Raw genomic sequence first — 11380 nt, forward strand, 5'->3', positions numbered from 1 at the left:
AGTATCTTATTTTTTACCTTATTTGGATAATTGTTGATTTTTGTATATATGAATGCATGTTTTAATTTGCTCTGCCTTGATAGTTTGCTCCTAATAGTATAATTTCCTAAGGTACTCATCATTAATGTTCACCAAGCTCTATTCAACATTAATCTCATTTAACAGAAGCAACTCATAGATTATAAATAGACTTTGACTGAGCACAGTGGCGAACTCAGGAGGACTTAGACAGAGAAATCTGTAAAGAAGAGACGGACAGGGAAACATGGATGTTGTAGGAATGTTTTACTTTTCAGTGTGATATACCTAAGAAAGCTTGCCCTGGACAAAGTGCAATACGTTTCTCAATGGAATACAGTGTAATTCTGATATATTGTAAACGACAAATGTCATATGTGTTTGTCAGTCCTTTAAACATATATTTCTACCTGCTTCCTGTTGAATTTATTGTACGATACTTTTATTATCATATCAAAGTTAAATCTATTCCATTTTGTTTTTGTATTGTTTTCAGTGACTGCTTTGCCTCGTTGCAGTCCTGAATTGTTTTGATCCTGGTTGAACCATGTAAAGCACTTTGTAGCTTTGTTTTGAAAAGTGCTGTATAAATAAAGTTCATCAGTATTATTATTATTACAATATTCCCTGGATTAGAAAAGCATTTCAAATTCAAGAAAGTCCATGGGAATATACTGCTGTATACCGGCTTGGGACAAAATAGCCTTAAACAATCAAATTAGAGTTAAATGTTTGGCTCATGACTGCAGAGAATTTGGTCAATCTTCTGTCATTGTAATGACAACAAGAGCAGCACGCATGGCAACACTGGGAAACATTCCTAAAGCGCCTTTCAGAATTTCCCTTAAGAATTCAAAGCAAGCAAGCAAAATTGCCCCGCTATTATAGATCCACCGAGATACATATGATAAAAGCAATGGAAACTTTGAAAATGATAACAAGACCCAGGGGAACCATACACAGTATATATATATATACAGTATATATACACACATCTAAATGATCAGAAGCTCTTCGGCCTCAGCTCAACAGAAATCTGTCAGGATGTTTTCCATCACACTACATGTGTCCCCGCTAGATGTAAAAAGTCACTGGGGTCAAACGGTCTAAATTTATCTCTGCCTTGAACCTGAGCAACCCAGGTAAAGAACCAGCGCCAATTAAGGATAATTGCCTTGCCATTGCACTTTACACTATTATCCTGCAGGGAAGCACTCTGTATTGATTTAACAAGGCCGATGTAATGGGCTCAAGCCCCCAAGTTCTATTAAGTGGACTGCAGGTGCACAGTCCTGCTGAGATTGAAGAGTCACTGAGTTTTGTCACCTCTGAAATTGACACCTTTCAGCCTTTAGCGTGGATTCCCTGAAGGGAATCTGATTTTCATATCAATATTCCCATAATGTTGTTTTCTTTATTTAGATACAAGGATCACATAGCTGATTAAAACAATTCAGCCAAGTGTGTGTTGCCCTTAAATGTTCTGCTTTCGAATGTGATCTGTGTGAATTCAACTAGCAGCCTATTATTGGATCTTGGACACACGCACACACACACACAGATATATATACATACACACATACAGTACATATACTGTATATGTACTGAAAGCCCTGTGTGTCAGTAGAAAGGCCCAAACTTTATTGATATTTGATTGCAAATTCCCAGCAGTCATGCCTGAGGTTGCCTCATGATCATCTCATTTAGAATCATAAAATACTCTGGTGTGTGTCTGGAGATACAGATAAAGTTTGAAGTAAACACACCTAGGCATCCCTTAAGTGAAACCTGCACATCCATAAGAATAGAAAATAACTTTAATCTTTCATTGCATCTGAAATCATTTTCCAACATATCTGCACATTTGTCCTTAGAAGGGGTGTCCATGTAATTGTGTTGCATGTCATCTCTCCTCTCTCTCCCCTCAATGTCTCTACTGCCAGTATCAAAATAAAGCCTTGTTTATTTTATTTTCAACATTAAATACATCATTTGTAAAAGGGTTTGAATTTGGACGACTGAGTCCTTGTCCTCCCAAGACAACAAAACAAGCAGCAACGCTATAATATAGACTTAAGTTTTTCGCAAAAATATACAATACAACCTCGACATTAGCTGAATAAACGGTGTGGATGCTTATTTTTCATTGAAAATGTGATAAAAAGAACAACAGTATGGTTAAAATGATAACAAATATTGTGTGTGAAGTTTCCTTGGTTAACCACTTCACCTTCAAACTGACATTTGGTCTTTGGATCGTGACATCATGCCCGTTGTGCAGTTTTATAAAGAACAGGTGACATTTGGTCGATCATTATTTTATTAATCACTTCAGATATCCCTGTAGCATGGTTCTGTTTGGATCAATAACCAATCAATACTGTGTGCGGTCATGTTCAGTTACCGGCTCATTGCATGTTGTTGTACACGGCAGTGGATGAGTACTACTAATTTATAGAACGCAAGTTAAGACAAGGATTGCTGTGACTCTACTCTAAATAGGATCAATAAAGAATAAAAGAAATCCATTTAGAGTCATTGACATTCATTTCCTTGGTTCACAGGAAAATACATTGTACAGCATTAAACTACTTTAATTCTCTCTACAGATCGATAGTAACATTATCCAGTTCTCATTAATCATTTGAAACAATTTTACCGTAACTTAATTTGATCATAAAATGATGATTACAATTAGAAATTAAAATGCAGAAAGAGATAGAAGAGAGATATAATTTTAATGTGAACCTACATGGTTTAATTTAGATTAAAAGGGCATTGTTTTATTCTGAGAGCTCCTGTAATTTCAATTGTAGCACTGATCCCTCAACCCGGTCTCACTCCCAACTCTTCAAATGCCGAACAGTTGGTCAGTGCCCCTCAGCGTCTGATACCGATGCATGAAACCAATTCTGATAAGTCCAACTTACACCCACCTGCGTCATTATAGAGAGCCAGATGGGGTGGAAAGGTTAACCTAACACAGGACTTATGCAGGAGACCGCTGATCGTGTCCCGTGATATTTTGTCACATGAGTAGTTAGGCACGAGACTCATGAGAGTAGTTAGTCACTCAGTAGTGAGCCAGTCAAGTTACCATCAACTCTGCTCTTTTCTTAATCCTAGCGAAGTAGTACTGTTGCCTAAACCAAACTTCCTTTAAAGATAAAGACAAAGTTAATTTAAAAAGACACGATGCAACGAGTGGAAACTGACACTCCGTCGCTGACACGTCCAAAACTGACGCTCGAGGGCTACATAGAGCATCATAGTTTGAAGCTCAGAGCCACTGACCAAGCGTCAGTAGTTGACGATTTGGGAGTCAAAATGTGTTGGATCCATTCTCAACAACAAGCCAAGGAAAATACATTAAAGCTGCTCTTATTAATAAGTTTATACCAAAAAACGTTCAAATGACTATGTGTAATATGAAAATCACTTTTAGTGATGAACCAACAGAGAATTATCCCCTTTTTTAATATCTTTCACCTCATTGCTTTGGTTTTACCATTTTGATTGACTCTTAAAAAAGGGACAGTGTGTGGGATTTAGCGACATCTAGTGGCGTTGGTGCAGATTGCAACCAAGTGGATCCCCCTTCGCTCACTTCTCCCTTTCCAAGACTGAGGTAATGTGAGCCTGCTGAGTGCAAAACATTGTTAGGACTATTGGCCTTACCAGCCAGATGTTTGTTCTCAGGAGTTGACCAAAACTGAGCAAAAAGGAGGGTGAATATTAGAGTTACAGAAAACTATGAATCCAAATGAATGAAGTGAATGAAAATGTATTCAAATTTACCTCATCTCTGCTGGATGTGAGCATAGGCAAATATTTGCAAACATGTTCACTGTATATAGAATGTGTGTTTACAGCAAATGTAAAATTGTGTCGAAAGTGGTCATTAAAAAATGATGACAATAAACGGTAGAGCTGAAAGCTTAAAAACACATTGTTGTGATTCTTTATTGACAACAGAACAATATGTTTGTGTGCTGACATTCACATGAAAACAAGGACATCATTTACAGTCCGCTCTACCTCCTAAAATCATCAGGGACACACTCTTGACATGCCCTTCTAGTCAGGGATTCCTGGTTTTCCTCATTACTTCACCATCTGTGTAGTTGCACTATGGGCTAATTGGGCTTTTGCCAAAGAGGCTGCATGACAGTAACTCAATTTCCAATGGCCACATGATGTGTTTGGTTTGTAACAGTGGTGATCTAATCTGACCCGAATTACCAGCCACAGTGCTCAAAACGTCGGAAAGAAGCAAACACAGAAGTGTGCACTTGTGTATTCGGCCCCTCTTCAAGACTCAAATTTAATCAGGCCTTTCGGTGACATTATGTTTGCATTATCTGCTGGCAATCATGCTATTTCTCCAAAGAAATGTAGAACAATCATGTATTCATGTAATCATGTTTTTAATTTCTACTTGATGACATATGAAGCAGTTTGTGCTTTGACTTCTAAGTTCTTTTTTCTGTTAATCAGCAGGAAGTTATCATCAAACCCCTGTTGCTCCTTACCGAAGAATTGCTCTGCACAGGCAGATTCAACGACATTTGATTCTTGTTTGAAACATCTCTCAACTGGATTAGATTGACTTTCTTTACACTGTTGGTTATTAAGTGAGAGTCTATGACAAATGCTCAATTTGCAGGATTAATTATAACCCTCTGTCTTATATATCCCTCGCCATTCAGCACGAGCAGAGGCGTATACTCGAATGAAAGTACCAAACCGACCCATTGTGAGGCAAAGAGCAATCATCTCGCGGGTGGAGGATGTTGGTCGAGGAAGGACGTGCTTCCTCTCTTTTACACAGGCTGCCTCCTTTGTTGTTCTCTCACAGCCTCGCAGGGCAGGTATTGTAATGCACCCCCAACGTAACGGGCTGTAGTGCGCACTGGCAAGCTGTGCGCGCTTTGCTGTCGTTGAGCGCACGTTGATCCTCCTTGAAGAAGATTAATCCGTCGGTTTAGCTGTCACTAAACTTTACTACAGGACGAAGCAATTAGAGGAATCTGAAAATCTCTGCAGATGGAGGTGAGTAAAAGCGTGTTGATCTGGCATCTGATCTTTTGACAATTAGGGAAACACTTGCTTATTAGAGCTTCTGATCCACGTCACCTTTCTCTTCGCTCCTGTTAAGGTTAGTTACTAATTTAAGATTTCCTGTTCAGCAACCAGTTGTCACTCGTCCTCACTCTTAAAATTCACAGATTCAGATTTATCTCATAAGATATATTAAGTGAACATATCTGTGGTTCATATACCTGCAGAGTGATAGTCTAATATCTATTAAAGAGAAAATCCACAGTAAAACAAAATGCATCATGCTTTTTGATAGTGATAGTAGAGTTTGGAGGGCACTATCATGTCATAGATGTTTTGTTCGAGTTTTATTTGTTGATAGCTACCTATGGATTGGAAAATGTGGCCAGTCCAGCAAAATCCCCCCGGTTGCTTTCAGAGAGACGATAGCTTTTTTTGTATCTGTGAATCAGCTCTAGGATCAGTCTCCTGCAGGCATCACTTGCAGTGTGTTGAGTTCATTTTAAGACTTCAAATTCACAAACAAACAATGTGCTGTCCAGAGATGTTGAATATGCTTAATCTATAGATTATAATGAATCTTTCAGCATTAAAAACACATTTTTAATACACCTATCACATCTTAAAAGTCTTGTGAACATGTAGTTTTAACATAAATCATAGTTGATCTTCCGCTGTAATGGAAGTTAGATATTGAGAATCAATTGAAATCTTCTTCTCCTTCTCCTTGCCCTGTCTTCTGCATCTTCCTCTATCCAATCACCTGCATGTCCACCGTCACCACATCTATAAAGCTCTTCTCCTCTGGCCTGGCAGCTCCATCTTTAGCATCCTTCTCTCCATATACCCAACATCTCTCCTTTGCACATGCCCCAACCATCTGTCATCTAACATAAGCTGTCCCTCTAATACAGCCAATTCCTACCGTTCCATACTCGTCACTCCCATCCGACTTAGCATCTTCAACTCTGCCACCTCCAGCTCTGTTGAAATCTACATATATTGCAAATAGTGTCACTGCTCTCTGAAGGCAGAACACATATTCATTAATTGCAATGCTTTTCAAATGTTCCAAAAAAACAACAACATTGTTTTCTATATTTTAGACGCCACCTTATTGTTTTCAGAGAGATAATTAAAACATTTTTGCCAGAATGTTGCCATTCAATTAATAAATAAGGTCACATCGTGTGTGTGTCCATTGCTGAAAGCGATGTCCATCTCTTCACAGAGTGACTTATGGGGACTGTCCGCCATGGACACAGCAGATCAAGTCAACACCACTCAAGTAGAAGATTCACAACTTGGACTTAATTCTTCCAACTGCTGCTCAACTGTCGGCACCATAAAGAATGGGATCTTTTGGAAGCTAGACGACAGCACTAAGCTGGTTGCAGTTCAAGTTATTCTCATCCTTGCTTACAGCACAATCATATTGTTTGGAGTCATTGGAAACTCCTTAGTGATATATGTTGTCTTCAGGTTTAAAACTCTTCGGAATGTCACCAATTTCTTCATTGTAAACCTGGCTGTGTCAGACTTGCTGGTGAACACGCTGTGTTTGCCTTTTACCCTCGTCTACACTCTGGAAGTCGAGTGGAATTTAGGTCAGGTGTTGTGCTTCATGCTGCCCTTTGCTCAAGGCATCGCAGTGCACGTGTCCACCATCACCATGAACATCATCGCCCTGGACCGCCACAGGACCATTGTCTACCTCATGGAGACCAAGATATCCAAAGACATGTGCGCTGTGGTCATCGTCATCACGTGGGCCGTCAGCGCCCTGTTAGCCAGCCCGCTCGCCATCTTCAGGGAGTACGAGACGGTCTACCTTTCACCGGAAGAGCCTATTCAGGTGTGTATGGAGAAGTGGCCAGGCAACAGCATGAATGGAAGCATCTACAGCATATCAGCGCTTCTTGTTCAATACGGTCTACCTCTGACCATCAACTGCTTTGCCTACATCCGGATCTGGAATACGCTGAAGAATCACATGACTTACGGAGGTCGGAATGACCGTCGACAGCAACATAAGAAGACCACGAAGATGCTGCTGACCATGGTGGTAGTCTTCGCCGTCAGCTGGTTGCCTTTCCATGCGTTCCAGTTGGCGGTTGAATTCGACAGCACCGTGTTGTATATGAAGGACTTCAAGCTGCTTTTCACCATGTTCCATATTGTGGCGATGTGCTCGACGTTTGTCAATCCCATCCTGTACGGGTGGATGAACAACAACTACAGGGAGGCCTTTTTGTCCGTGTGGAAGTGCTACAAGCCGCTCACTTCCGCGTCAAGACGCCCCAGAGGCAGAGAGACAAAAAAAAATGTTGACAAGTTTTGTACAGATTGCGTATAAACAAATGTCTAAGTTTGTGCTCAGTCAAAGACGGTTTATTGTGACTCACTTGTGGAAATGTTTGTATTTGTTTTTTTGTGTGGGCATTTTGAGGTATATTGAAAATAATCAAAAGTGTTTGAAGGAAACTACTTATGGTGGGTCTGTTGATGCAGTTTGTCTTGGCTTGTTATCAAATGAATTCAATCTTAAATTTGAGCACAGCTGATTCAACCTTTGGAACTCTGTTTGGAACCCCCTTTTATTGTTCCAGGTTGATTTTCTTTCTCATACTGTCCAGCCACCCTGTGCCAGATGATAAAAAAACGTTAATACACCCCTCTGAGTCGCCTCCAGTTATTACCATGCGCTCAGAGCAGTATCAGTACTTTGCAGATTTTTGGCTTAACCTCACAGATTGCTCACAGTCAATATTTTTTATTAAAGATGCAAGTACAGCATTATCTATCAGAATGTATTTTAATCTATGAATGAAACTAAACATGATTTTGAGTGATATGACCATTTCGATTTTTTTCACTTCATTGCGTCTCCCCCACAAATAAAATACCCTCTCCCCTCCCGACAAAAAAATCATCGGCTAACATAAATAAATTAAAAAAAACCTTGTCTAACCCCATTTCGGGCATAAAAAAGTTTAAAAAAAATTCTATCCCAACTAACCTGCTCGGTCTATATGCATTATTAATTGTGAGTGGGTATTTAAATACTTTTTCATCTAAAAACACATGAAAATGCTGAAATTGTCACTGTTATAGGCAATGATTTAAGATCATATCTATTAAATATTTAATACAAAATAATTAGTTTGCATTTCTGGCAACTGAACCAGCCTCCACAGTACTTTCACTTTGTCAAATAAAGAGGAGAGGCCATTTAAATTGGTGCCCCTTTGAAGCCTGAACAAGGGCCCATCACCTGCAACCATATCAAGTTTCACAACAATGTCAAAACCTCACTATTATTCTCTGGAATGTTGTACATGGTTGCAGTGTACATCTGTACATAAAGTCCAGCTGACCTGACGTACTTGATTATGTCATTATGAAACTTCATTGTCAGATTAAATATTTTGTAAGTAAAATATGCTGTTAAAGGTGCTGTATTCAAGATTGGGAGCATTACCTCTCAACGGCTCTTAACATGGCGGCGGCTGAGCCGGCGACTTGCAGCTAACAGTGCTAACATTGCAAACACCTGTGAAAGTGCTGACAGAGCGAACAGTGTTTACCTGAGCGTGAACCGGAGGGTGGGTGCTACGCTTACATGAGAACGCCATCGGTGGGGGATGGCGTTATCAGCTGGAATCACTTTTTGAGCGCACTGCAGAGCGGCGCCCATGAGCTAGCCAATGGGGCACATGCACTGTGGCCAGCCCGGCTATGTCAACAAAGAACAGAGTAGCTCAGATAACGACACACACACAGAGGGAGAGTGACTTCATTCTCTGCTCAGGTAGACATTACTCCACTACATCTTTACATAGCTAATAGTTGTTTGCTGCTATATTAATGCTCTGAATCACACATAGAGCACCTTTAACACTTAATTTATCAAGTCAAGGTGCTTCAGGGTCGACACACTGTATAACCTTGTAAGAAGAAATAAGAAAAAGCTGTTAGTTGTATGTTGATTTGCAAGTGGATCAAGTCATTTGATTCAGTGTCATTATTATTCTAACAGTGTTGCTAAATGGATATGTAATGGACATAATGTCCCATTTTATCAGCCTGTTTAAATGTCAATACTACTCTGTCAACTGTCAGTAGTCAAACAAAGTGTTTGGTGGTAGATTATACTGCATGCAAAAATGTACAAATAAATATCAAGCACGTGTGAAATGGAGAAAGTGACGTGTGAAGTACATTTAACTTTGTTTTAACCTGGACGTTTAATGCGGTCTGAGCAGCAGGCGCAGAGGGATGCAGATGTTTGTGTTATGGGTTTAGCAGGAAACTGATATCGGGTTTCTTATTAGACAGATGAGGAGTTCCTCCCCCTCCCCAACCTGTCTTTGTTTGCAGTGAGCAGCCTAATTGTTCATGTTTTGAAGAACCCTTCCTATTGACCAGGTCTTCACTGATTTACTTTGTGCATACGTGAGGAGCTGAGGGACTGATATATTAGCTTTACATGCCCATTTCTAGTCAGCTATTCATGGTGCATTAAGCAATAAATAAAAAATGTTTTCTTTAACCGTCTGATGTTATTGATCTGCTCTTAGGAGGAGGCTACTTGCAGATCAATTAAAATGAACAAGAGCTTTAAAACTAATTAAATGAATCTTTGTTTGCTGATGGTCTCGTCTTGCACTTACGTCACTCATGTCAGTCTCTTTCCATCCATATGCATTATCATTCGATTAATAGCAGTCCTTCAGTGACCAGCGTATCGATTTAGTCAATGAATTGTAATTCCATTGGGACATAACTAAAATGGGAGAGGATAGTGAAACAGCATCACAGCATAAGCATGACTTATTGATGTTGTTAGTGGCTCATGGCTTCTTTAGGGATGTTGTTAGCATACATTATATGAGTGACTTATTCGAGTAGGCAGATAAATCATCCTGTCATCATCATAAAGTAAAACTGCACAACGTTTACATTTTTGTGTGCTCGTAACATTGCTCCAGCAGACATGGAGCAATGTTACCATTCATTGTGAGTCATATTTTGGAACCTGGATAATGTTAAGGCAAATATGCATTGGTGTTGTAGCTGTGGTTTGGCCAGCAGGTAGTATGCAGTGGACTTATCAGCACTTTCTTAATGGAAACAGCTATCTAAGGTAGATAATACAAGCAGCAGAGAGTCAACTACAAAATGTATGAACCATGAAAAAAAAAATCAAAAAAATCCTGTGTCTTTGTTACTGTATCAGTGACACCTTTTACTTGATTTGATGTTAATATGAAAAATTGCTTAACTCAGCTTTAAAGGGACAATTTCCTCTCACCTGTAGTGCTGTTTATCAAATCAAGATTGTTTTGTTGTGAGTTGCTAAAGTGTTGAAGATATGAGCTGTATCGATGTTTGCCTTCTCTCGAATATAATAAAACTAGGTTAAATACATTTTAATAAACTCTACAGCAACGTGACAGAAATCATTACCTGGTTATTCAATATAAATCACAGATCTTGTTGTGGGCATAGACTGTATAACGGAATTGGATGTAGTCACTGAATTTTGGCCATCTTGGCTTTTTGCAACCAAAATTGAATCAAGAGGGTGGAGCTATTCACTGAATGCTGAATAAGAAATCTTTAGTTGACCGAAACGGTTACAATTAACATTCATGGACTGAAAACACACACTAAAAAGGGTTGAAGTTGTTCGATGAAAACTCGTCAATCCCCAGACCGAACAACGATGTGGTAGTGACCTGTCAATCACAAGGTAGCAACTCCCTCAAACATACCCTGCTCTATTGTCTATTTTACTCTGGCTGAACTGTACTGTTAGCTAGGTGAGCTTGCAGTATCAGTTAGCTAGAAACTATCAGCACGTGCCATGAGTAGATGCTTCGTGCTGCCCGGTGATGAAAAACATACATTTAAATATCCTATACAGCATACTTGGTAACTTATTTTGACTACAGTGTTTTCTGTTGTCTCAAACAGCTACAAATGATACTTTAGCTCAACAGGGTCTCACCACGGCAGCAGGAGTCACTTCTCTCAGTATGCAGTACTGGATGTGCAGTGGACTCAATTATTGATGTAAGCCTATTGATGCAACTGTTGAACCTTAATATTATTATTAAACAATGTACCTGTATGTGTTTGCATCCCACAGTGCATCAAATAGAAATATTCTGTTTGATTTTTGGGTGGATAATTTACCTCAGTTTCAGCCTGACTATACTGGAAACTGGAATTTGAAATTAGGTTCTGTAGTTTTGAAAAACACAACGTGAGTGAGTAATGATGGACCCATTGGCCC

The 11380-nt window shown here is 39.4% G+C and overlaps 1 protein-coding gene across 1 annotated transcript; it reads left to right on the forward strand.

Annotated features, from left to right (window-relative positions):
• The first annotated feature begins 6304 nt into the window (after positions 1-6304).
• npy2r (neuropeptide Y receptor Y2) lies at positions 6305-7435 on the forward strand. The gene has a single exon (XM_031863374.1). It carries the CDS (start codon positions 6335-6337, stop codon positions 7433-7435), a length of 1101 nt encoding a protein of 366 aa, XP_031719234.1. The 5' UTR covers positions 6305-6334.
• Positions 7436-11380: the final 3945 nt, after the last annotated feature.

This window comes from Anarrhichthys ocellatus, unplaced genomic scaffold, assembly GCF_004355925.1.
Source record: "Anarrhichthys ocellatus isolate YVR2014 unplaced genomic scaffold, GSC_Weel_1.0 scaffold28, whole genome shotgun sequence".
Taxonomy (NCBI): Eukaryota; Metazoa; Chordata; class Actinopteri; order Perciformes; family Anarhichadidae; genus Anarrhichthys; species Anarrhichthys ocellatus.